Here is a 26,928-nt window from a genome sequence, read left to right as displayed (position 1 = left end):
AGAAAACCAGGCGGAGACTAATACAAGGCAATGTCTGTAATAGAAACAACATGGCGTCCATCAACCATATGACAAGGATTTAACCAATACAGATCCGTGCGGTGAGTTCAAAGAGTATCCAGACTATGTGGCCTCTGAACCCCTAACCCCCACGGTGTCACTAAAGTGCACCAACTTATTAATAATTCATAAAAAGATGCACTCTACTTTCATCTCAGCACCAATTCCAGCTTAAGAAAAAGAGCCCCTGTTGAAAAACACACTTGAAATCTCCCAGACACATGTGAGAAAATATGTCAAAGTCCGATGAAACCAAGGTTGAATATCTTGGCCAGAATTTCAAAAGATATGTTCAGATGTATTCACTTCACATTATTTTCCCTGGGAAGAAATATGGACGACGTCAACCGGCGTCCATTTCGGAGGTTCCACTGTAGCTGAGCATCATCTGGAAACCTCACAGCAACAATTCCCTCCGCAACGTCGCCCTCGCCTCAGCTTTTGGAAAGCACCGGCCAGGTCAGCACTTTTGGCTCTTTTTTCGGGGCCCCACTGAGCGCGAAGTGGACGCATCCACTCAGTCAGCTGTCTCTTACAGGCGTTCGCTAACCGCTAGTTGCACTGCCTCCTCCAGCCCTTGTTAACTTCCTCGTTCTGGCTCTGCTTTCCTAAGATAAAAATAGATAACCATGCTAACAGATGCACCAGCCCCTTTTCTGTCTGTCTGACGGTGATGATTTATTTATTTATTTTCAATTTTTGGGCAATGTGATTTCAGCCTCTATATGCTGCTATGTCAGTCTAATCTGCCCGGGGGCTTCAGACTCAGTTTTTTTGGCCAATGTGACTTTAACTATCTGAGCAATGGGACGAGGCACGAGTGCATTTTAGATCCTGATGGTACGATAACCGTGAGCAAAAATTTTGCCGTATCACAGTATTAAAATTACAGATCTAAAAAGAACTTTTTAAGATAAATATTTGGCTAAATTAAAATAGCAAAATATAGAATGTTTGACACAGAAGAAACCATGTTAAATTTAAATGAATAAATGTTAACACTCTTCTTCTGTTTTAAATCTTAGTGAGTCACAGTGTCCCATCACTGGTGAGCTATTTTTTAGAAATGACCAGGGGGCTACTTTTGTAGTCCTTGGGGCTAACAAGTATCTGCTGGCACCATTTATTTATTTTTTAGGACAATACACAATCAATTAACATGGCAAAAGGCATCACTTTTTGCAAAGTGTGTCTTTTGTGTTGCTCCCTCTCTCCTTGTCCATGCGTAACTGCACACCCTTCCCCTCGCTGCTCACCAAGATGGAGGAAACTAACTTCGAAGAGGCAGCTAGTTTACTCGACTCTGAAAGTTAATCAATTCTACCATGCTTAGAAATCCCTTGACCCTTACCGTTGTCAGAAAGTATTAGTGGTTATTGAAACGTTAGCATTTTAAAACTATGATAAAACGTCAAACCGGTAATCGGCCCATGCCTAAATGGAACCGTTCCATTTCCAATACCTCCTCACAAGGCCAGCTAGTTAGCCCTTGATGATAATAGAACTTTCCGTCCACTGATTGGTCAATCTGAGCAAAACTTGTTACAGCCAATTTAAAAAAACAAGACCCAACTGAAGATCCTGGTACCAAATGCATGTCCTGCCACTGGTGTTAATAAAGTACATAAGCACGCCCACACCCACACACAAAAGAATATGACCACTGTCAGCTTTACGAGGAGGGACACTGATCAGGTGGCGAGTTTAAAGCGAGCTGCGCGCCAACATGAAAAGAAGTCAACTTCCTTCCTTTTATAGCAGTGCACCAACATATTCAACAACTGGTTGGACTCAAGTGAAGCGCCTGTGATGAAGTCAATGCCCGACATTACAAACGGGAGCACCATCCAAATTCTGGACTCTCGTAGCCACCTCCAGGTTGGCAGTGTTTAGTGAAAAGTAAGGCGGACTCACCGTTCGCAGGAACTGGATCTCCTCCTCTCCCTCACCCCCTTCCGCCATCCTTCGCCACGCGTTACTGGCAGCACCTCCGGAGACAAGACAAGATCCTTTAGTTGGCTCTCTTCTTCTAGCTTTGTATTATCTCCTCTTCTACCCCCTTTCTCTCTCCCTCCCTCTCTCCGTTTTGTCAGTGTCTCTCCGTGTGAGAGCGTGTGTGGGTGTGCTGGAGGACAGCACCCGTCCGGGTCGACTCTCACGGTGCCTTGCGAGAGAGAGTGACGGAGGGAGGGGTAGCCCCCACCCCTGCATGGCACCCACCTTGCCATGCCACCATGTTTGTAGAAGGAGTGACACTCCTTCACGCCAACAGACACTCCTCCCTCCCCTTCTTCATCATGTCTGAGGCTAAAAAAAGGATTGAGGGGATGTGTGTGTGGATGGGGGGGGCTAGTGGAACGGGGTAGCCACTGTACATGTCCACAATCACATTCAGAAATGGTTGGAAAATGTCTAATTTGACATTTTCTGGAAAACGTCAGCTGTAAAATCTCAGCAAAACTACAAATCAGAGGAAATCTGTTTTAATTTTGGAAGAAAAAAAATCTAGATTTTTGCCAATTATCTGACATGATATGGATCAAGCCAGTAATTCAATCACAATTGATTTATATTTGCGCATTTTCTGCACTGTCAGTTTTAAATAATGTCCTGTTTTCAAATAAAGAAATGGAAATTATTTTTATTTTCTTTATAATTTGTAAATAATCCAGAAAATAATCAACGGAATAATTGACCAGTAAAATAATCAATTTTTTCAGGATACAAATAAATTAAGTTGAGAGCTTACTTATATTTATAAAATAAACTATGATCATATATGTTTCAAACTTACCACATTACACTGAAAAACGAATATCTTGCAGATAATTAGACAAAAAAAATGAATTTAAACGTGAAACGGACTCATATACAGTAAGAACCCAGGCGAAATTTAGCTCCTCCCCAACACAAAAATATCTAAGAACAATGAAGACATATATATCACTTCAACATACTTTCTTGACACCGATTACTACTTTCCAATTAATAAGGGCTTTTGGCAGCATCTTGTGGCATCTTAGGGCGTTGCAGAAAAAAAAGCAGAACGCAAATAGGTGAGATTTGCAGCAAATAATTCATAATAGATTCCACCGTAAAACACACAAATAGGTGAATTGGGAAACAGCAAACCACAAATAGGCTATTTCATTTTTGTGGGATTTTTCAAATATAAAATATGGCCCATGGTTCAATAAAGGTTGGCTTTTACTGTAAATATATAAAGCATTTGAGCAAGGTGGTTCTGCACAAGTGTCATTGGCACAATCCTCATGCAGCTGTACCACATGCACGCGCACATTCGGACACTCACGTTTTTACCTGCTCCGAATCCATCTGGCATCCGTCATCCTCTCCTCCATCTCCCACTGCGGCAGGGGGAAGGCGAATTGGCGGAAACAACTCTCTGGACACAACCCACCCCCGCCTGCTACCGGTAGAACCGAGAGAGGCAATCACAGGCAGTCGCTTTTGGGAGGTGACGTGCCAACGAAGACGACGGCCCATGGTGCATTGTGGGAATTGGAGTCCCCAGCGCAGCCCACCTCCCGCCCGCGGCTTCTTTTTTGCTCAAGTCATGACTTGGCGCCTGCTGGTAGTGTAGTTGCGTTGTTGTGCCGGAGAGCGGCGACATTGTGTTAAAATTTGGGCTCGATGGAGGGACAAGTAACCTTCACTGGAGCCGGGAAGATGGGAAGGAAAGAAGTATTTTTAAAAAGCCACTCCGAGTGGAACCCGCGGCGGTCATTTTGAGCTAACGTCAACCTGTACCTTACATCACCGACCTAAACATACTCAAATGACTAATTCCTTTAGAAAAATAGATGGGCGCTATTAATGTTAAAATTTCAAAGTTCAATAGCTGACAAATCGTTGTTATACACCAACTGACTCGTCGGTATTTCCCCCACTCGCCTATGTCAGGTAAAGGTTCGTCATTTCCTGGTCGTGATGTCACTTCCGGTCACTACTGTAATGGTTAGTCTTAAGCCTCATAGTAAACGAACCTGTACTTTTCTTAAAATGTCAACTTTTTATCAACAAGCTTTGTTAGCGCGAAAAATGTGTCACTCATTAATTTTTTCCCAGATAAGTATAATATTTTGAACAATGAATATATTCTTAAAAGGAACAAATCACTTTATTTACAAAATTGGATTGATAAAAATATTTTAGTGAAGGACTTAATTACCTGTCATGGTCAACTCCTGAGTTATGTTGAATTTTCAATGAAAAAAAACATTAGGGAATCTCCTCATAATGGTGAGAAAATAATGCCGCATAGAAATTGTTTTGGGAATACGTCATTGTATTTTTTTTATTTGATATAATTTATTTTTGTTATATTATGTATGTAAAATAGTTTTAAATTAATTTCCTGATTGTTGTGTTGTATGTATATATATATATATATATATATATATATATATATATATATATTTTTTTTTTTTTTTTTTTAGTTGTCCAAGTTATATTTGTATAGGATGTTTTTGGATAACAAGAAAAAAACTTAACCAGTTAACATGGCCTGAATTACTGAGAAGCTAGAAAGACAACAAATTTTAAAAAAATGGTAATCGTATTTTCTAAATAATATTTTTGTTTTAAAAAAAAACACTTAAATATGCTTTTCCGATTAACAATCTGATTTGCATTTATTTCTAGCACTCTTCACAGTTGACTCCCAAAGTGCTCTATTAAGAGGTTAAAATACAACATAAAGTACAGAGGCCCAAACAAGCTCTGATAACAAGAAAAAGCCAATCATGCACAAACTGGGCTGCTACGTCTGAAATCATACCAATGTGATTTTATAATTGCAATTACGGTATTACGACGTAGTGACGTATCGTCCTACTACAAATAAGCCACAATACAATTTTTCAAAATCCTATTGCACTGAATCCAAGTGAACCGTGATATAGCGAGGAGCAACTATTTAGAAAAAAATCTGAATTAACTTCCTAGCTTGTATTAAAAATAAATTTTCCCTAATATTGCCACTTTAAGATGACTGCAGAATTGCATCTTTGCCGCAGTGTAAATAGCGTTTCTTGTCCTCATAGGCTCCTTCAATAGATTGGAGCAGCGTGGGACTTTGCATGCACGGACTGTGGGACGCCTGCCTCGCTCGCTCTGCTCTGCATCTTTGCCTGCTTCTCGATGCCACATCGCCCTCTGTGCCAAGCCAGTCAGCTTCCTGTAGCAAAAAGGGGGCCACCTCCACGCATTCGGGGCGCATTAATATCCCCTGTATGGTCGCCTCTTCCTCCTGGTGGCATGTTCAAACAAGGATTCCATTGAGCCGCCCCTGTCCAGCTGCACAAGTGCAAACACTATGTGCCCTGTGTGGTCGCTTGCCACCCTCAGACATGACGAGGGGGGAGAAGAAAGAAGAAATCAGGATCGGCAACCTGATATGGGTATCGTAGAGTAGAGGTTCTCAAAATGGGGTCCTTGGATCTGTGGGGGCCCGTTGGGCATAATTTGTGGGGGCAAAATAACGGATCAACACATTTTTACAAAGGGTTTTAATCAGAGAAGTAAGTCCACTTTGATGATTAATTAACAGATATTTTTTTGCGCCCATTCCGATTATTCCCTCGTTTTTTCCTCTAGCACAACAGGTTTTCATAATGATAATAATAATAAAAAACAAACAATAATGCCTGCATTGCAGAACTGTGAGATTCAGGAGATCATTTGTACCGGCCACCATTCGACTGTCAAACATATGTAAGACGTGTTATTGTTAGCATTGTTACAAATTTTTTGCATGTTTTTATGCCCGAGGCTTTGTGTCTTTGTTTGGTTGACTGTGTGCTTTGTGTATGAATGTACTTCTTCCAACCGGACACCTTGAATATCCCCGTTGGGGTTTAGTAAATTCTCTCTCTCTCTCTCTCTCTCTCTCTCGCTCTCTCTCTCTCTCTCTCTCTCACCCCACCCCCAAAAAAAATAATTCTATTACATTGTGATGTTGACTGAAATTGTATCATCTCTAATGGGTACTTTCATTACTTCACTACATCATTACATCACTTTTTTTAATGGTATGAAGGGATAAAAAAATGAAAAAATAAAACCTAACATGGCCTGTACGGCAAATACAAGTTGCATGACAGCGACAGCTGAGCCATGGAATCGGATTCTTGCTATTTCTATTATTTCCTATGGGAAGTGCCTAAAACAGCCCAACAAACGCTGCTTCCTGCGGTACCCTAACGATTGTTCGTCACTCCATCCCTCTTTGCCGGCCGACCAGCCTGCCTGCCTGCCTGCCTGCAGCTCTCCTCCTTCCTTACAAGCGATGCATTTGTGCACCATTCTCTCTCTGTGGCCTCAGCCCTCCCCCTTGTACACACACACATGCACAAACACACACACACATGCACACAAACACACGCACACACAGAAACTGATGCAAGTTCCCCTATCTGCCAGAGCCAGTTCCTCCATTTAAGATGCTGACTTGTTTATGTAGACGCGACAAGTGATTTTTCTTTTCTTTTTTTTTTTCTTTTTTTTGCAGCTCCGTTCACCCACTCTGGTGCGATGCCTTCTCTTCTTTCTGCATATGCCTCCTTGATGGCAGGTGCATGACCTTTGGCTCAGCTGATTTGTGCTCACCGCACATGCTCGAAGAGGGGCTAGACTGACTTTCTGGGCGAGGAGGGGGGGGGGGGTCAGTTGTGTGGATGGCTGGAAGGTGAACGCTTCGGAGAGGACAGAGAGGAGAAGGAAGAAGAAGAAGAAGAGGAGGTGAAGGTGTCAAGCATGGAGCTGTAGCGACGCCGTGCTCAGATGCCGGGCAGGAGGAGGAGACGGCCGTGGAGAGAAAGCAGCCGCAATGAACAAGGCCAAGAGGTACGACACAAACAAATAGTGGATTAAAACTTGTTCAAGTGGTGTGTTTGTGTGTGTGGGGGGGGGGGGGGGGTGTGTACGGCAGAGGTTTTGAGGTCATGACTCATACGGTACATGGCAGTGTGGTTTTAAAAAGTGCTAATTTGTTTGGGGTTTTTATGTTTGCATCAGCCATTTGAATGTTACGGTGCAAGAGTAGGATCATAGGACAGGTTGCGCGCACACACACGGTCACACACGCACACGGTCACAGCTAATTTATCTGACCTGCATATCAACATAGTTCATAGTTCAACATTCAACAGTTGTGCGTGCCTCCTGAGCTCACCTTTTTGACACTCAAAATATTGTAAAAATATAAATTCTAATAATCATTTCCCAACCTTTTCTGAGCTAGTATGTTTATTTAAAAACAAATCAAATCTCACGGCACATACCACCAAACAGATTTTTGTCGAACGTGAGCATCTCGCCACAATTTACTCCCAAATTGACGTACTCAGAGTGACATTTAGGCTTCTTTGATTGGACAGAAAGCTCTTCAGTTGAACAAAAGGCAACAGGTGCATACACCTGGTTCCATGTGACTTCTGCCATCTAGTGGAAGAGCATGACATTGTTCTGGACCCCAACGATAAGCACTGAATAAAAATAAATCAATCTGCGTATAAAGGCACATAAAAATTAAAAAAACAAAATCTCCCAAAAATTCAGATAAACTGAAAATATGTGTTTTCTATGAAAACAAATTCTTTTTAAAAAAAAGATGCAGCAAATCCAAAATCTACTGAATATCGCTGGCCTCTATGGATGAACAAACTTCTATGATCTGTAGGAAGTCATTTTCAACCCAACTAAGTGAAATATGATCATTTCCCGAAACACACCTGAGATATGCGATTTCGTGGTTGGAAATCATTGCTTTAGTCCTTTGCACATCCGCCTCGCAGCTGAGAGCTCCTGGTTTGACTCCTTGGGCTTGCTGCTGCAAAAAAAAAATAAAATAAATAAATAAATAAATAAAGTTTTGGGCTTAAAACAGTCATTTAAGTTGGAAAAAAAAATTCAAAATATGAGTTACTAACATTTATGGCAACCATGTTGCCTTGAAATTTGCTTGTCTGTCTGTAGGTGTCCTGCGATTGGCTGGTTGGTTGCTTGCTTAATGAAGTTACGCACGACAGAAATTAATTTGTTTTTCCAGATTTATTTATTTAAGCTTTTGTTGTTACTACAGGAAACTCTTCTGCCCTGCTTTGGGACTTTTTTTTTTTTTTGCTGCCGTGTTTGTGATGGCAGATCTTATCAGATGGCGCGATCGACACGCTATGCTCGTCGCAATGCTGCGTGACACCTCAGTTTAAACGCTCGTTGCGCAAGTAATCATGCGATGGGGTTTTCACTACATTAAGCGAGTCTTGCGTAGAATTTCACGTTTTCATTTTGAATCCAACGGGCACTGCAAAAACTAAAATCCAACCAAGATGAAATATCTCAAATCAAGGTGAAATGTGCTCTGCTAAAATGTTTCGTCTTACCTGGCAATTTTTGAGTAAGTGCATTTCACATGCTTTAAGCATTTTATCGCCCTTAAAAATTAAATTAAGCAAATTAAACTTAATGAGATTTTATTTCTGGTCATGAGTAAGTGAAATCTTGACTGAATACACTAGTTTTAAGTCGTGTTTTTTTTAGGCAGACATTTTTTATTCTCTTGATAGATGAATTTGCACAATGAAGTAAAATATACTTTTTTTCTTTCAAGCTTAGTTTGTTGCACTCTGAACATCTGCGCATGAGGAAGAAGCATCACAAGTTAATTTATAAAACTGTCCATAATAGATTATTGCTGTATTTATGTGCCGGTGGGGTGTTTTTTACAACACTTCAGACGACAAAAAAAAAATAATAATAATAAAATAAAAAAGCCTGCATGGAGCTCTAAAACTTAAATAACCACATAGCTTAGCTTTGAGTCAAATAGCTTAATGCTAATGCTGAATAGCATCTATACTGTGGTGCTGCAACCTTTTAAGCAACGGGTTGAACAGAAATTGTGCAGCAACTCATGTAGACAGACAATACAACAGTATTCAGTCATATATTCTTTATCCTCTGCAAATACCGACTTATATTATTGCCGCACTGATGAGCTGAGACAGGAGTTTCAATGAACTTGTATTGCCCCCATGTAGCCAAGTCGGGCATACCAGAAGAAAAAGGATTCAAAAGATGCAATAGGACAAAATGTGTTCATTTTTAATTCTATTTAATTCTGTCATTGCTGTATGTTTTTTATAAAGAACAATATTAGGGAGTCCTATTTTAGTTTAATTGCTTACTCAAAAATGGAGCCAATATAAGAACGAACAGTCATCAAAAATGCTTTAGAGAAATCAATTTGTAAAGAAAAATTCCACCCTCATTAAGGACATGTTAATATAGCACAATGAGGCAAAGATGTGTACCCACAGACTGCATCCCAAACGTCTCGTCTATTATTCGTCTTCGTAGGTTTTATGCACATTAGCGGTTATGTTGAAAGGCTAAGAAGTGTCCCCTTCATGCAGGTTGAGGGGGGGCTGAAAGAGGCCAACGGGGGAGGGGTGGGGGGTGAAGTGGGCACACAATCTCTCTCTTCAAAGCGGCTTCAATTAATCAATTAAGGACAGAAAGCGAGGAATTTGCATATCCCTCGGCCTGTGTGGAAGCCGGAGAGGGAGGGCGGCAGCGTTTTGGGTAGGAGGGGGCGTTGGGGGCTTGTGGCTCAGTTGCCAAGAGTCCTGACATAGATGGGAACAAGAGAGGGGGGTTTCCAAAGGGGAAAGAAAAAGGGAAGCAGTTTTCCGACTTGAATAGCATGCAGGGGGGATGAAGAAAGAGGAAAGACGGCGGTGAGGAAAAAGTGAACAACTTCCTAAGTCGCAAGTCCATTCAGAGGCATGCAAGTTAATTCTTAAGATGTTTCTCACCTGCTCTGTATACGTGTGTGTGTGTGCGTGTGTGTGGGTGCGTGTGTGTGTGTGTTGTATGTACAAAGGGGAATACCCAAAACCTACATCATCAAGAAAAACCAAATGAGTCCTATCTCATTCACATTTAGTCTGAGTCACAAAGTCAAGCGAAAAGGTCAAAAGACTTGTTCACTAAAGGGAGCGCAATTTTAAGTGTATTTGTGAACTTAAAGCGCACTGGACCAATATCATTATCTTTGAAACAACCAAATATGTCAACTTTTCAGGTCGCTAGCTTGACGGTGGCGCAAATTAGCCTCAATGTTGCCGTGCCTTTCAGCAACACGGCAACAACACGTAGACGAACAGCAAACAGTAACAGTACTCAATCATGCATTCTTTATCTTCTGCGTAGAACGACTAATATTAGTGCCGTAATTCATAATTTGCAAGGATGTCCACTTCTATGCCTTTCTGTGACACTTCCAGTCTCTTTGGTGCAATTTCTTTTTATTTTTGGGGAGGGTGGGGATGGGAAGTATGTTGTTGTTCTTTTGGAGAAATTAGCCTTTATCAGCATTTTTTGTAGCGTTCTTTGGGTTCACAAAAACATTTGCAGTGGATCACTGGAGTAGATATTGAACATTCCCATCACCCAAAAAAAAATTTTTTAAAATTAAAACCATTTTTGCACATTGCCAGTTTGCCAGCCCTGCTCTTAGATCATTGACCACTTCCTGTTTGAAGCCTCACAGTGATGACATACTGTTGATCAACTCTTAGGTGGCATCTTCGTCTCTTGACTGGAAAATTTGGACCTGGCTAATTAATTAGCCCTTTCCAAAATTGACAAAATCGGACAACTTTTTTACCGATATTAACACATTACATGTTATTACGCCTTAATAACATTCAAACTGTTGTTTTTAATTGCCAATTTGTGTCAATAGTTCTGTGTTGTTTAGTTAAACAAAATATTTTTATTTTTTCAAGAAACGTTTTGTTTTATCAGTCTATTTGTGGATCAAACAATTTAACCGTTATGCCTCTTGTCAGAGAACAGCAAAGTACTAAAATATTGGAAACGGTGACTAGTTGGGCATTCAAAGATTTTGTAAAATGAAGTTCACCTGTAAAGTATTTAAGGCTCATCTCAAACTCTAACTTTTTTTCTGAGTATTGTACTGCACATGCACTAACTGTGGCTCATTCATTTACTTTGCTGTGCCACGTTTAGTCGAAATATGAATATAGTCATCATTGGACTGACGTGTAATATTTCACTATTTGTGTAAGTGCGTGTGAGTGTGTATGTGTGTGTGCGTGTGCGTGCGTGCGTGCGTTTGTGCGTGTGTGTCTGTGTAAGAGAAGGGGATGTAGGTCTGGCCATTCAGGGAACTTGTCGTCATTTCTCTGAACTCGCCCAGTTTCCTGGTAATGTCACAATATTAGTTAGCAGCAGTACAGTTGCACGCACGCACATTTCTACACATTATGCTCGGCACACTTGAGCCATACAAATACACAAACAACTCATTTTATTACGTAAGCACGCACAATCACAGTATGATAAGATTCTACTCAAATCCAATTTTGATAATATTCTAGTCAACTATAAGTAGCAAGTACGGCAAATGGCGTATACAGGTGTGTTTATTTTTGTTGTGCATATATTTTGATCAGATGCTAAATAAATACAGAGAGCGATATATTTGAATAATTAAAGTGGATGCATCATGCGCCATGGCATTGCTGAATCTGAATCGGAATTGTCATTACCTTGAAGCGTTTTGGTGATTTTGTGATTTTTGGTTGGTTAATTGGAGACAGTAAAACCCAGGACACAATTGGGGCAAACTTTAGAGGCAAATATGCTGGCAATTTTTTTATTTATTATTATTATTATTATTATTATTATAAGAATATTTTATAACAGGGGTGGGAAAACTTTTTGATTGGTGGGCCACAACGGGCTCTAAAATCTGACAGAGGGGCGGGACCAGGAGCAGATGGATGGAGTGAAAAACCACCTTTGTTAAGATTCAATATTATATTCAGACTTTATTTTGCAACTGTATTATCTTTTTTGGGGAAAAAAAAAAAGAAAAAAATCTGACTTTATTCTCATGACAATGACTTTATTGAAAACGTTGCCACTTTTTAAATCCTCGAGGCATTAAGGGGCACACCATGTTTAACTGGGGGTGCTTTGCAAAACTTCCCTGACTCCCAAATTTTGCTCTCGATCACGTTGGGCGAGGCTCGACGTTGTGACCGCGTTGTGCTCTACTTATCTGTCGCCTATTTGTTCTCAGGAAGCCCAACTGTGAGAGTCCTGGCGTGCTGAAGAGCAGGAAGTCGCCGCGGCAGAAAGTGCCGCACAGACGCAACACATGTCCCAGTCCCCAGGACATCAGCCGAGCCCTGCAGGGCCCCTCGTCGGCCCCCAGCGCCAGCGCGGCCAGCTTGGATGAGCTCATACTACGCTGCCTCGGCTCCTTCGGTCAGTCGCACGCATTTCAACGCAACCCGGTTATGTAAAGAGGGAAGCGGGGTACATAGAGAGTGGGTGGGGGGGCGGTCGTACAATGGGGCTTTTTGTTCTGCTAAGGGATTCTCAAAGTTTTGGGGGCCAGGGAATGCTTACAGGAGGCATTTTTGCCTCATAATCTTAACTAGACAAAACCAGCATGTGATCTCCTAATGGCAATAGGAATTAAAAAGTTGACCATTTTTGGGAGGGGGCGGGTTACAATTGTCTTAAGTGTATAGGAAAGAAACGGGGAAAAGGTCATGTTATGAAGTCATATTTTTTTCAAGAAGTTACAGTTGAAGAAGTCCATCCAAATCCATCCATTATCTGAAACCGCTTCTCCTCATCATCTCGTGAGCGTCAAAAATTTAAAAAAAAAATTTCATCAGAAACGCAAGTAAACTACATTTTTTTGCACCGATTCCAAATCCGTCCTTGTTTTCTTTTCTCTAGCTCATCAGGTTTTCAGAATTTTAAAAAAAAATCACATAATAAATCATAATAATAATATTATATGTAATATATTTATATATTTATCCCAGACAGAGCTCCGGGAGGGCACAGTATTTGGGAGAAAAAAAAAAAAAATCAAAGTGACACACTAATACACCACACAGACTGTCAGGGGTCCGCATTACTTCCCTCCTACAGAGGGCAGGCTTTCCAGACAGCAATGTGCCTCCACATTCCATTCTGCAGTTGCGCCATAATAGAGAATCAGGAAGATAGCAAAGGCATTGATAGATACAATTGAGGTTTCGTTCGGCAACGGGTGGATTCATAGCTATAAATTACAACACATGATAAAATCTGTATCGGGACCCGTGACTCATCTGTGATTGAAATTTGCTGCTCAACTGTGTTATTCGTGGATTCTCACTTTTTTGCTTTCTCCCGTAAAAAGTGGCTGGCCACTAATGATTTTGTCTTTTCCCACCCATCATGCAAAAAATGTCTCTGCTTAGATTGTCACAATCATTGATTAATTAACCCAATTCATATACAATTTCCTTGGTGGAGGTAAGGGTGCGATGAGGCTCACCATATCAACGCTAAATCTCGCATTTCTACATCAGATTTGGAGGGAAAGCTGTGCAGCCCGCGAGGGTCCCAGATGGTCCACATGACGCTGATGATGCACAGTTGGGTGGTCTCGTCGCAGACCTTCGCCCAGAAGCTTCTCGCATTATATCCATATATCGTCACAAGGTGGCGCTGCTTGATAAAAGCGAAGGGACACTCAACTAACTTACTTGACTCTGATTTAGAAAATGCATTTTGTATGCTTGGATTGTCTTTGCGAAATGTATAAATCATCAAGCGTGCTAAAAAAAAGAAAAGAAAAAAAATCAGGAAGGAATGCGTTTTCCTTAACTGTCTCTCACGTACAAGGACTGCCCCCCCGACAAGAGAGGCCTGAGGCGGGGTCAAGTGTGTCACCTGGTCAGGTGAGCGAGAACCACGCTAGGCCTGACGGAACCGGTTCTCTCTCTCTTCCCGCTCAGTTCTGTGCTTACTAAACACGCTCTCCTGTCACGCCCCGGTGGCCAGGACCTGGATCGGCCAGTTCCCCGCCGTGTTCGAGGCCGACCCCCTGCTAGAGCAAACCATGGGGGACCTGTGGGCCTTGGTACGTTCGGACAGGGAGGAGGCGCAGATCATCGACACGTCATGCCTGTGAGTTTGTTTTTTATTTTTTGTTTTTCGACTCTACTCGGCTGCTGGACGGACCTGTTCTTGACTTGCACCTTTCCGTGTGGATTTTACACATTCGCTTCGCAGCGCGGTTGCGTGGGATTTTTCCACAGATCAATGTTTTCAGTGACATGAACACTCGTTTTGATTGTAATATTTTTACAACGGTGTCTCCAAATTTGAGCCTAGACACATTCTACAGTTGAAAAAGCAAACACAACTGCCACAAAAGGTAAACATAGCGAATTAATGGTGATCATACTTACATTTATCCGCCAAAAAATATTTTGTCATTTTGTGCACCCCGTTGCTGAGTCCATTGTCTGAAAAGCAAAGATTTAAATGTTACAATTTTTTTACAACAGCTCATTGAAGACGAGCAATTGTCTTCATAAACTCACTGCTACATTAGCTTGGTGAAAAACTGATTTGTCTTTGATGTTGACAAAAATTCCTGTTAGTGTCGTTGAAAATCGCGTTTTACAAATTTTGCGTGTTGCATTTTTTTTTTTAAATTTGAGATATTCTCTGATCTTAGTTTGATGGCTATAAATCTGTGTTCACCGCGTCTTTTCCCAGAAGCCACCACGTGAACGTGTCACAGGCCCCCTCGCCCTCCGTGAAAAAGAGGAAAGTGTCGCTCATCTTTGACCACATGGAGGCCGACGAGATGGCCGAGCTCCTCAGCTACTTGGAGTTCAAGAACTTCTGCAGCGTTTCGGTGAGACGGGCGAGCGACTTGAGTATTTTGTGTATGATTGCAACCCACGGTAAAAATAAAATTTTCGTTTTGTCAAGTAAATTTCAATCCATACTCTTTACTTTGACCGTAATCAGGACAGAGACTTGGTGATCATAATTGTCAACATTATAGTGTAAATTTTAAACCCAATGTATGCCACAAGCTATGAGCCTAAAACACTTTAGTTTACTCTCATGGCTTACAGATGATTGAATTGGGGGAAAAAAAGTGCTTGCGGAAACACACACGAGGCTAACATTCCAATTTAGCTCTTGCTCGACCTACAAAGATCTGAGTTGAGATTAAGCGAGTCAATATACTTTCTTAGCCTCAATTCTACTTTCCTATCTGCTCAGGCTTTGCTGCCATCGTGTGGTATCTTGAGGCATTACAGACAGAGCATAAAAATGTACCACTTGAAACTTAACTAATATCCGAGGATAGATTCCATAGAAAAGTAACACAAATAGGTGACTTAGGGAAGAGCAAACCTTGACGACAGGAGTATGCATTGATACTCCTACTTCTTTTTTTTTTTTTTCAAACATTAGTGTCTGTACTTCTACTTAAATACAGAGTGAGTACTTTTGAAACTGGTCAACAGCAAAGTATTATTATCATCATCATCATCATCATTATTATTTATTATTATTATTAGTAGTAGTAGTAGTAGTAGTAGAACAAAAATGGTAATAAAAATAAGTATTACTACTTATTTATTTTTATTATATTACAACAATAATTGTTATAATAATAATTATTATTAATTTTTTTAATTATTATTTATATATATCGATTATTAATTATTTATTATTATTATTATGAAACGATGATGTGCTGGGGGCGAAAAAAAACAATGGCTGATTCTGAATCAGCGCCAAAAATTAATGCAGGAAAGATGACTCGCATTCCAGTTTACGAACGTTTGTGTTTGTTCCCCTTGACGACGCGGATGCTGTTGATTGGTCAGTTCCTGGACTACCGCAGCTACGTGGTACGAGGTTCGGTGCGGGACAACCCGGCGCTGGAGCGCTCCGTCATGATGTGCAACGGCGTCTCCCAGTGGGTGCAGCTCATGATCCTCAGTAGGCACACCGCCCAGCAGAGGGCGCAGGTCTTCACCAAGTTTATCTACGTGGCTCAGGTGGGCCATCGAGCGAGTCCTTATAGTTACTTTGAGAAACTGAATCACAGTTAGAGTTTAAGCACAAAAAAAAAAAGAAGTAATCGCATCAACTGTAAAATCTGCCCCACAAAACACTTTCAAATTCATCTCACTTCATGATCCGTTTGTATGCGCAGCGACTCCGAGCTCTGCAGAACTTCAACACGCTGATGGCTGTCACGGGAGGCCTCTGCCACAGTGCCATCTCACGCCTCAAAGACACTTACAACCTCCTGCCTCCTGACGTCACCAAGGTACTCGGATGACTCACACAAGTCTTGGCCCTTGTCTGTAAATTTGACGCCAGACTAAAATAAAATAGACTAAGATTAAACCAGATCAAACTGAATTTGACTGAAATAGAACTAAACTACACAAGAGAGTTGACAATACTAGAATAAAACGATAAATTAAATCAGGCTACAAAAGACTACTAGACTAAACAAAACTACAAAGGCTAGAATAAACATAATTAAGAGAGAGAAAAACAAACTGGTCTAGATAAGACAACACTGGACTAAATCTACCAAAACTGGGATCAACAAAACTAAACTACACAAGACAGGACAGTATGAGACTAGACTAGACTCACTGAGAGGATACAACACTGGACTAGTCAACTATAGACAAGACCACACTGGACTATACTAGACTAGCCAAATTTAAACTAGATCAGAAGAGACAAGACGACACCGGACTAGTCAACTTTAGATGAGAGTATAGACAAGACTACATGAAAAAAGACAAGACAAAATGAGACCAGACAACACTGGACTAGTCAAATCGAGATGAGACTGTAGACGAGACCACACTGGACCGTACGAGACTGGCAAACTTTAAACTAGATCAAAAGAGACAAGACGACACCGGACTAGTCAACTCTAGATGAGACTTGACAAGACAACACTGGACTGGGCTAGACTAGACACATTTAAACATACCTAAATTACACTAAGCCACATTATACGGTACTTAAAACTCAACTAGACTAAAACTGTCTAAACCTAACAAAAGTTAGACTAAACTAGACTAGACTAGACTGAATTGGACTAAAGTGGACTACTACAGGCGTTCATTATTTCCTGCTGTTAAAAAGGGCGCCCTCTGTCACGTCGTCGTTAGGCCCTCAGTGAGATGACGGAGCTCCTGTCGTCGCGCAGCAACTACAGCAACTACCGCCGTCTATACGGCGAGTGCTCCGGTTTCAAGGTGCCCATCTTGGGCGTGCACCTCAAGGACCTGATCTCTCTCAACGAGGCCCTGCCCGACTACGTGGACGGCGACAAGATCAACTTGAGCAAGCTGCAGCATCTCCACAGCAACGTCAACGAGCTCCTGGAGCTGCACAGACTCACGCCGCCGTTCGAGGCCAACAAAGACCTGCTGCACCTGTTGACGGTAGAGCACCCAGTCCCGGACCCGAGAGCAGACCCCAACGAGGAGTTCCGTTGGAACGTCGCCAATGATGTGTTTAATGCTTCAGCTCTCTCTAGATCTCTACTACACAGAGGACCAGATCTATGAACTCTCCTACACCAAGGAACCCAAGAACCCCAAGATCCAGGTCTGTCTCCTTCAAGATCAACAAGTGTGGTATTCGCAACAAGCGGTAGTTTGGCAGATAGTTTAGAATTCTCTAAAAAAAAAAAGAAGGGTCAAGCTGTCTAAGGTCTAAAAAAAAAATGCTCACAGTTAGCATCGACAGTTGGCTTTCGAATAAACAGTTTTTTTTTTAATATGGCAATCATCAGCGACCTTTGGCACTCTTACCTTCGACGAGCACACTCATGTTTGGGTTAGCAGTGTGGGCGTGATCGCTTTGCAAGAACACAACACCACAACCGTCACTCAACCACATCAAAGTGCCAAGTTGGGGTGTGACGCCCTACATGTGTGTGCAAGCGTTTTCATTTGTGTGCGTGCCTGTACGTGTGTGTGTGTGTAACTCATTTGATTTTCTCTCCTGGCTGCAGCCCGTCACTCCGGTGAAACCGCCATTGGTGGCTGAGTGGGGGTCAGGGGTCACCCCGCGCCTGGACCCCGACACCATATCCAAACACGTCAAACAGATGGTGGATGTGAGTACAACGCACAAGAGGGACATCATTCAGTTTAAATGAGAGCGTTTCAATGTATCACATTAAAGGGTGTGAGAGCGGATTTAATGTTTGTGAGAGAGGAAAGGAGTTACAGTACTTTGTGAGTATTGGAAGTTTTGAATCAGGTCAAATGACGTGTGAGGTCCCTCAAGGGTCTGTCCATGGACTCCTTCTGTTCAGGCTAAAAATGTTACCTTTGGTTCAAATACTTCAGAATGCCAAAGTTGCCTCACACACAGTTAAATCTAACAACATATTGTGTCACTGTCTAGAGCAGGGGTATTCAATTAAAAGTCACAGAGGTCCACTACTAAAATTAAAAAGTCCGAACCAAAGTCTTACTTCCCTTACAGTCGAGCCTATGTTCACATTTTTATATAGTTTCAATATTTAGAGTAATTTTGAATGGAACACACATATATACTTAAATATTTAGCAATTTTCCCATTAAACAAATTTCCCAGTCAAATAAATACAAGGCGTTTATTTCAAATACAAGAAAATGTAAGAGGCTCCAGGTTAAAGAATTAAAGGGTGACACTTACAGGGGGGGAAAAAAAGGAAAATATCTCCTGCAGAAATAAATCAAGTGCTGAGCATTGAGTTAACATCTTTTCCCTTTTTTTTTCTTAAATCAAAGAGTTGACCGCCTAAAAAAGGGAAGGCTTAATTTTCCAAGTAAATCAGGTCAACATGTTCAGTAAACAAACAATTTAAAATGGTTGTCTTAATGAAAAACAAATTGAAACTGAATTTTGATACCACCTTTTCTTTTTATCATTTTTTAACATCTCTTAATGTGAAAAATGACTTAGTGACGGAATCAGTTGCATTGGAATTTGGTTGATTATTTCACACACCTGGTATCTGTGATTTCCTTTTAATTACGTGTGTGCAACCGCATTTAAGCACTCCTTCGCAACTGCCCCATCACTGAAAGTTTTTTTTTTTAATGTTTCCCCAAAGTCCATGAATGATACTTTTAGTGAACATTTGTTTGCATGGCGCAGAGCTGTAAACGAACATTGAAAAATCTGTAACACTGCACTCGAAGTTCGATGTTTTTGCGTGCTCTCACCTCAGACTTCAGCGGACAACTGAGCAAAAGAGCAGTGCCTTGTTTCGTTGTGGCGGTTTGCGTTGGTGCGACGGTTTCGGAGCATATGATGCAAGCTGGTTTTAAACAGGTGTTCTCAAATTCCTTCCTACCCATCAAGACGTCCTACCAATGCCCAGTGCGCATGCGCACAATTCAGTGATTACGTAAAAAGTTTGGAGCTTCTTGTCCTACCTGTCGTTTGTTAAAAAAAAAAAAAAGAAAAGAAAAAAACCTGTCGTTTGTTCGATTAAAAGTGGGGAGTACTTCATATTTTTATTGTCATTGAGTCTTATTTGAATTTTCCCCTGCCTCAAAATACACTGACGTGTGTTGAGCACATTACTCACGGAGTATATTTATGCCACACTCGTTTGATATCGCCAGTAAAAGTTGCCTGTAAACATATCTATGCATATACATATATAAATTAAACTGTCAGGACGTCCTACCTGTATTTTACTAAAATATTTTTTTCATTCTGCATGTAAACAAGACGGTCTAAAAACGGACTGTGAGAGTGATGTTCATGTGAAAAGGAAACCCTAATTCGTGAACGTCACTGACTGCCTCTCTCACACACACATGCACGCCCTATTTTCACTTCCTTATTAGCCGGGAACGCAAAAAAGAGAAGTCGTCAACTCGCTTCTCTTTGTTGCTCCCTCTTCAGTCCATCATGAAGAACTACGACCACAAGCAGGACGGCTACATCCCGCTGGAGGACTTTGAGAAAATCGCCGCCAACTTCCCCTTCTCCTTCTGCACGCAGCAAACTGACAGGTGACACTTTTCTCATCGTAAATATGAAATTATTATTACAAGCAGACCATGGGTAGAAAGATTTTGTTGTTGAAACATTAAAAAAATGATTGCAAAAATGTCCTCCCTCCTCAGGCAGGGACAAATCAGCCTCGAGGAGATGACGTCATACTTCATGCGCGGGATGTCGGTGTGTGCCAAGCTGGGCTACAACTTCAACGACGCGCACAACTTCCACGAGACCACGTACAAGAGGCCTACCTTCTGCGACACCTGCGGCGGCTTTGTCAGTCTTTTATATCAATACAGGAAAAAAATTAATAAAACAAAAAACGATTCGAAAGGAAAAAAATGACATTTTTGTGTCATGTTGCAGCTTTGGGGGGTCATCAAGCAAGGCTACCACTGCAAAGGTAAGTAAGCATCGCTTCCTTTCATTGAATTTTTCAAGAAACACAGGTGAAACGGAGTGCCCTTTTCAAAGCCCCCAAAGAATAATGGAAATAATGATAATTAAATGATGTTTTTTGGGGGGTTTGACGGAGATTGTGTCCAAGACCCCTAAAATACATTAACTCTCATACAGATTCGCATTTTAAAAAAGATTGTGCATTTTTGAGTATATTAAAGCACCCAAAAGAGTAATTGTTATTACTCTTATGTTAACAATAGTTAAAGCTGCAGAAGTCCTTGGGAAAAAAAAAACACCTTCAAATAAAAATGACTGACAACCTCAAAGACTGCTTTAATATTTAATTATTTTTTACAAAATCAGATTTTCAGTATCTTAAAGCACTCTGAAAAAAGATAATAGTAACATTTAAAGCTTCAAAAGCCAGTAAAATGGCACCTTCAAATCAAAATGGCCAACTACTTTGGAACAACTAAAATACTTAAATTCACTGGAAACATGCGTTACCAAAATTTGGTGAGTTTTACAGTCAGTTAAAACCCTGAAAATAAATATTCATTAAAGCCAACTAAAAAGGTGATTTAAAATCAAACTGTCTGACTACCAATGTTTCACAGTGTATGCAAGATTTCAATTGCACAAAAAAAATTGAATGTCAATTTAATCGAAACAATAATAATTAAAGCTACATTTCTTATAAGGCTGCGGGATGAACTGCCACAGACACTGCCGGGATCTGGTGGGGATGGAGTGCTTGAAGAAACACAAAAGCACCAGCGGCTCCTGTCCATGCACCCCCGTTGCCGACTCCCGAGTCAGGGGGAGTGTGTGGAGTAGGCGAAACCAAAAAAAAATCCTAAAACCCACCATCCAAAGGCAACCACTCACACTTGTGTTCCCCCCGTCAGGTTCTGAGGAAGAGGCGTTCGTGTTCCCCCACGGCAACGACTCGGAACACCAAAAGGCCTGCCCCCCCTTCAGGAAGAACGCAGACTCTACAGCTGTGTGGGACCGCTGCACTCAGACGGACCCCGGAGTGTGGACCCCCCAAGAGAAGGAGCGCAGAGTGTACAACCACAGCACTCCTGGTCAGGTGCGGCCCCAAGCTGGTACCTTGACTTAAAGTGAATATAAAAAGTCATCACACCCCTGTTCAAATGCCCCCCGTTAAACCAAGTTCAGATGTTCGAGGAGACTAATGGCCGGTTTAAATAGGGGTGTGTACACTTTTTATATCCACAGTACAATTTTAATGTACATGTACTTTTTTTTTTTTTTTTACATAGCCATCCAACAATTAGAGGCGGATTTTCACTACTTGCAGGCAGGCCCGGTTCCCATCAACTTCAAATCCTGTTGAATTGAAATCTGTTAATCCTTTTCAACCCCCAAAAAGACCCAAAAAATTATTACATGTTTTAAATAAACAAAACTTGCACAGTATTGTATAAAATAAAAAATCATTAACCATAAAAAAGTGAATCTCAAGAAATCCCACTGAACCATGAGACTGATTGAGTTGTGTGTGCGTGTGTTAGGCCAACACGCTGCCCCCAGCCAGGAGTCGCGGGTGCTCCATGCCCATCTCCTTCCTGCAGGAGAAGCTGGAGGAGCTTCATCTCAGCAAGGAGAAGAGCCGAGAACCCGATTGATCTCGGGCAAAAAGACGAACTTTCCTCACCACCAACGGACACCTCCATTGTGTTTTTGCTTCCAGTTTAAATTAAGGACACTGTCGTCATGTTGCCTCCGGTGCTACATTTCTTGGAAATATCACGTGAGAAGTTTCCAGATCCAGGATTGAGTCCATGGAGTGAAACGAACGCTAAACAATTCCCATTTTTTTTTCTTTTGAAGTGTGGCAGCTACCACAAAATTTGAAAACTGTTTTCTTGTGTTATAATTTCTGTCATGTTTTATTGTGAAAATACCCTATGGATGAAGAATTAAAAAAAAAACACCTACATTGCTAAAATTTGCTTTGTTTTGAGGGCGTGGTTGTCTAACAGGCCCACAAATATACTGCTGAGCCAATGACGAATATGGTATCATTACCGTGACAACTATGGTAGGGCATAAACAAAAGGTGAAAAGCAACCCCCAAAAAATTGAAACATTGAAAAGCCGACACGTTCTATCCAGGTGTATACAACTGCATTTATTGTAGAAAGACAACAGACAGATCAGATTTTTCACACTGGTACAAAATAAAATTTTGGGGGAACGCAAAGGGATTGAAACTACAGCACCCACACGAGGATTAAAAGAAAAAAAAAAAAGCGGAAAAAAAAAAATGCCTCTCCCGAAAATGTGTCAATGTCTTCATAAGACGGACTCTAAAACGGCGATTTTGTTATGCGTGACTGAAAAAGAAATGGCAAAAAAGTAAAAAGCATGCTTTTGTTCTCTACCTCCCCATCTAAATTGTTTACAGCTCCGGCTGCAAACCACCTCTCTTCTCATTCGCAAAAAGCATTTTAAGGGTTAGCACGGGGCTAACTAGCAACTACCACCACGCCACCGCTCAATTTTAAGACTGATTTCGGAGGGGGGGGGGGTAAAACCAAGATGGTGAAGAGTAGCAGGGGGAGAGGTCAGCACACGGGCATATGGATTCGGAGCTACTGGGAGCCGGAAGACGAGCCTTGGCTGCCCTGTCCAGGGTAGCCGCCGTATTGGCTGTAATACTGGTTCCACTGGCTCTGGTTCTGGTAGTACTGCTGCCACTGTTGAGCATACTGTGGACACACGCACGCATGAACAAAAAAATGCGTTTCAATATGGGTTATTTATATTGTAAATTTTTATATTGTAAGTTTTGGTACAGCATGCTAGGGTTATAATGTTATACATTAAGTAATCCGTTTTGGATTGTTCATTATGGTTGGTTTCTAATTTGATTTGACGATTGTTTTTTTAATATAGCTTATTTTTTGAGAGCAAGTTTGTTTGGTTATTTGTTACAGTAGCTTATTTTCCCCCCAAAAATTGTTTACATTTTTATTAGTTTTGGTACTAGATTTATTTTTGTGGTACTTTTCTAGTGTACGATTAAGAAGGAAAAAAAAAAAAGGTTAAGTATTTTGGAATCAAGTTAAGTAAACTTCAACTCCCAAACGACCGGCCTTCCTTCCTTCTGTACGGCAATACCAAAATAAATATTTAAATTGAACCCTGAAAGCTGAAGTATGATATTAATGGACAAATTTGAAAAGAAAGAACAAACGTCAGGTTTTCATCATAATAACATATGTTACATATTTAGTAATATTTATGAATTACGGATTTGTCTTCAATCATTTTCGGGAGAATTTGGAAGCATCATATCATTTGTAGGTCAAACTTAAAACCAAAACAATTTATATGCTAGAATAAATGACTAATCAGTGTCAAAAACACGTTTCGGGACAAAAAAAAAATTCACTGATTAAAATTTGCTGTAGAACCTGTGGAGTTAAATTTAGTTTTACAAGCATGAGATGTAGTTTCAGTTTGACATTATTTCATTTTATTTGCATTTTTTTTAAAGCTTTTGTTAACTGCCTCGATGTATGCTGGAAATAAGCCTTCAGTCAATATTGAAACGTATCGTTCCATGTATGGTCACAAGACTTACCTGCTGATATTGCTGGTTGTAGCTCTGCTGTTGCTGCTGCTGGGGGGGGGCCTGATGCTGCTGCGGAGGGGCCTGATGCTGCTGAGCGGGGGGCTGGTGGTGGCCGTACGATTGGGTACTGCCGGCCGGCTGGCTGTAGCCCTGGCTGTAGCCCGGGTACTGATTGTAGTTGCCGTAGTAGTTCTGGTTGTAACCGCCCTGGTTGTAGCCGCCTTGGTTGTAGCTGTGGCCGTAGCCCTGCGAGGAGGTGGCGGGAAGAGCGCAAGCAAGCAAAGTGAGTGATCCGATCTTTTAAGACCGCTACAAATAATGAAAATCTAAGTTATTTCAGAGTAACGAACACAATTGTTCAGAAAAGAAGATTTGCATTTGGGGAAGCGCTTCTCTCTCTTTAAAAAAAAAAAAAAAAAAAAAAAGAGGAAATATTTCGGGATCCTCTTCCGGCTGTAGATGCCGCCAAAACACGGTTGAAATAGAAATTGGTGTCAACTGACTAACAAAAATCGTCTCACCCTTAAAAATAACTCATACATATCATTTAGGAAAAAAAACTTAGACTAAACACAAGAAAAACCTGTAAAAATGGCAATGGTCAAGGAACAAATCCTGCGTCAATTTGTGCTTTTTATTAGCTACTGCGCAAAGCAAAACACAAACACGGGATAAAGACTCTCCAAAACGTATGTTAACATAAGCTCCTCCTACCCGACATTGAAATATCTTGGTGAGCCATAGGACTTCACAATACTTCTTTACTACTAGAGCGCGACCAAAACGCGTTTTTGGGACTTCTGTTACGGGAGGAGCCGATCTTAGCTGATTTTGTCGACGCATCGACGATTTGCGATAATTAGCCTGGCCACTATTCTCTGGAATTAATGCTAACAACATAATAAAATCGAGATGCATGACCATAACGTACTTCCTTGACACCAATTATTACTTTCCTATGAGACAGGTCTTTGGCGCCTTCTTGTGGCATTTTAGTATGTTTCAGAAAGAGCACAAAAATAAGCCGATAGGCATGAATCGGTGAGATTGCGAGCAACTAGCTGAGTTTAGGTTGCAGAGAAAACACGCAATCAGGTGAGTTTGTCAACAGCGAATCGGGAAGAGGCGCCTACCTGGTTGTAGCCGCCCTTGTTGTAAGGAGCCGGTCGGTTGTAGCTGCCTCCCGACGACTGGCTGCGGTAACCGGAGCGGGAGTCGGAGCCGCCGTCGCGGTAGCCTCCGCCACCGTTGTTGCCCCCCCAGCGGCTCTGACCGTAGCCTCCCCGATTATAACCTGCCAAAATGGGGGGGTGGGGTTATTAAAATTTCACATTGTCTATATTTCTAAAGGTTTTATGATGGCAACAGTTTGACAATGGCTTTTTTTTTAAACATAACATGATGTCCTGAATGTTTTTAATTCAAGACTGGCACAAAAAAAATTTGCTTACCTCTGTATCCTCCCGCGTCTCCACTGCGGTTCTGGTAGCCACCGCCACCTCCGCCTCCACGGGGCGCGTCGCGGCTGTCGTAGCGCGGGAAGCTACCGCGGCCGCGATAGCCACCCTGCCGGTTGTCGAAGCGCTTGTCGGGCGGCGGGCCCGCCTTGCGCCCCTCGTCGTTGTACAGCTTTATCAGCGCCTCGGCATCTTCTCGCTCCACCCCGATATAGGTGACCTCGTCCAGGAATTCGCACACTTCCGGCAGGGTGAAGTTGGCTTCAAGTTGTGGACGCCAAGCAAGGGGATTGAGAGGAAGGGACAGAGAGAGAGAGAGAGAGAGAGAGGAGAGGTGGGGGGGAATGCGGTGAGGACCAGGGCAGCCACACCACCAAAAGACAAAAAACAAAGTGGAGACTAATTACAGTCGCGCAGAGGAGGCGGGAAGCTCATAAAGATTAGGTGACGATGACCAAACATTCCCTCCGCAGAGGCAACATTTGTCGAAACAGACACAGGAGGGGAGATTTGGGGGATTTTGGTCTAGGAAAGAGCACTGCAAACCAAGGAGGGCAACCCTGAGCTAAAATTAGTTTAAACAGTAAATGCAACAAAAACAATCTTACAAGATTAACGTTAAAAATAAATGGCATATAGATTTGAAAAAAAATAAATGCATCAGAAGCGCAAGAGTAAATTTGAACTTTCCCCAACACGCCAGGCTAAACTTGGCTCCGCCCCGACATATAAAAGCTTGACTCTTAGTCAAAATGGTGTTTTGGAGCATCTTATTAGCAACAAGACAGGAGGATTTTTTTGCGACAGAAAAAAAAGGGTCTTTACAAGTAATTTTTTTTTTGAGTCAGATACGCCTTCAAATTTGACAAAAAACATAAAACTTCAGTTTGTGTCACAATGTGTCTCCTCTCCCCTTTTGTTTCGTCTGCTAGTTACTGTGTCTACCAATAAGTTGGTGCGGGTCGAAAATTTGTCTGAAAAGGCGTGCGCAGGTTTCCAATAAACGACAATTCAAAACCTCTCTCGATATATCAGGTGCAATACAATTTAACGACGGTTCGATTTTTTAAGCGGAACAATTTGATTCAGTTCGACTCTGATTATAATTTAATTCGATATGGTTCGGCTCCGAGAGGGCATGATGGGATAAATTCATTATTTTAATACAATTTTTTAAGTCTCACGATTTTACTTCGGTTTCATTCAATGAACTTACATGTTCTAAATCCGATTTTCCGATTCCAATTGGAAAAAAATAAAAAATAAATGTAACCTCAAATTTGTCGTCAGTTGCGATACGCCAGTTTACTGGGGATGACTGTAACTTAAAAATTGTTAGGATGAGGACGCCACCTCAGTTTGCAGCGCATGAGAAGAGGCAAAAAGAGAACATTGGAAATAAAAAAAAAATAATCACAACTTAAATCATAAATATGTCCAGTTCTGATTACTTAGTGAGGGTGGGTGGGATGAGGGGGG

General features: G+C 41.5%; 3 protein-coding genes and 1 long non-coding RNA gene across 8 annotated transcripts in view; 1 reads left to right on the top strand and 3 right to left on the bottom strand.

Annotated features, from left to right (window-relative positions):
• ryr1b (ryanodine receptor 1b (skeletal)) overlaps window positions 1-3,475 on the bottom strand; it is a 68,483-nt gene extending 65,008 nt beyond the window's left edge. For all 4 annotated transcript variants that reach the window (XM_088300754.1, XM_088300755.1, XM_088300756.1 and 1 more), the window contains exons 1-2: window positions 3,382-3,475; window positions 1,975-2,048 (exon numbers count right to left, since the gene is read on the bottom strand). In XM_088300754.1, the coding sequence (XP_088156880.1) occupies window positions 1,975-2,048; window positions 3,382-3,403 (96 nt within the window). In that variant the 5' untranslated portion in view covers window positions 3,404-3,475. The remainder of the gene's footprint in view (window positions 1-1,974; window positions 2,049-3,381) is intronic.
• Window positions 3,476-6,472: 2,997 nt separating this feature from the next.
• Window positions 6,473-22,679, top strand: rasgrp4 (RAS guanyl releasing protein 4). Its single transcript, XM_088299734.1, has 17 exons — window positions 6,473-6,927; window positions 12,197-12,384; window positions 13,491-13,602; window positions 13,800-13,862; window positions 13,966-14,091; window positions 14,689-14,830; window positions 15,822-15,995; window positions 16,154-16,270; window positions 17,139-17,414; window positions 17,500-17,580; window positions 17,990-18,094; window positions 19,885-19,994; window positions 20,109-20,259; window positions 20,350-20,386; window positions 21,087-21,218; window positions 21,294-21,478; window positions 21,924-22,679. Exons 1-17 carry the CDS (start codon window positions 6,911-6,913, stop codon window positions 22,035-22,037), a joined length of 2,130 nt encoding a protein of 709 aa, XP_088155860.1. The 5' UTR covers window positions 6,473-6,910; the 3' UTR covers window positions 22,038-22,679.
• LOC148333123 (uncharacterized) lies at window positions 11,958-19,358 on the bottom strand. The gene is made up of 3 exons (XR_015844184.1): window positions 19,194-19,358; window positions 14,376-14,432; window positions 11,958-13,629 (listed from the first exon to the last, which is right to left on the bottom strand). It is a non-coding gene; the product is annotated as an uncharacterized LOC148333123 (long non-coding RNA).
• Window positions 22,518-26,928, bottom strand: part of LOC148333120 (heterogeneous nuclear ribonucleoprotein U-like protein 1) — a 21,742-nt gene continuing 17,331 nt past the window's right edge. For both annotated transcript variants that reach the window (XM_088299732.1, XM_088299733.1), the window contains exons 13-16: window positions 25,444-25,710; window positions 25,126-25,286; window positions 24,002-24,238; window positions 22,518-23,123 (exon numbers count right to left, since the gene is read on the bottom strand). In XM_088299732.1, the coding sequence (XP_088155858.1) occupies window positions 23,007-23,123; window positions 24,002-24,238; window positions 25,126-25,286; window positions 25,444-25,710 (782 nt within the window). In that variant the 3' untranslated portion in view covers window positions 22,518-23,006. The remainder of the gene's footprint in view (window positions 23,124-24,001; window positions 24,239-25,125; window positions 25,287-25,443; window positions 25,711-26,928) is intronic.

Source organism: Idiotropiscis lumnitzeri, chromosome 7 (assembly GCF_059441095.1).
Source record: "Idiotropiscis lumnitzeri isolate Australia: NSW breed Sydney's pygmy pipehorse chromosome 7, RoL_Ilum_1.0, whole genome shotgun sequence".
In the NCBI taxonomy this organism is placed as follows: domain Eukaryota; kingdom Metazoa; phylum Chordata; class Actinopteri; order Syngnathiformes; family Syngnathidae; genus Idiotropiscis; species Idiotropiscis lumnitzeri.
The sequence above is the reverse complement of the archived record's forward strand: the minus strand, read 5'-3'. Positions and strand labels throughout refer to the sequence as shown.

Excerpts from the sequence above, each read along its gene's own strand:
- rasgrp4 (XM_088299734.1), top strand. Across the intron at positions 19,995-20,108 it reads TGCACGCAGCAAACTGACAG|GCAGGGACAAATCAGCCTCG; the intron begins GTGACACTTTTC and ends CTCCCTCCTCAG. Across the intron at positions 20,387-21,086 it reads GCAAGGCTACCACTGCAAAG|GCTGCGGGATGAACTGCCAC; the intron begins GTAAGTAAGCAT and ends ATTTCTTATAAG.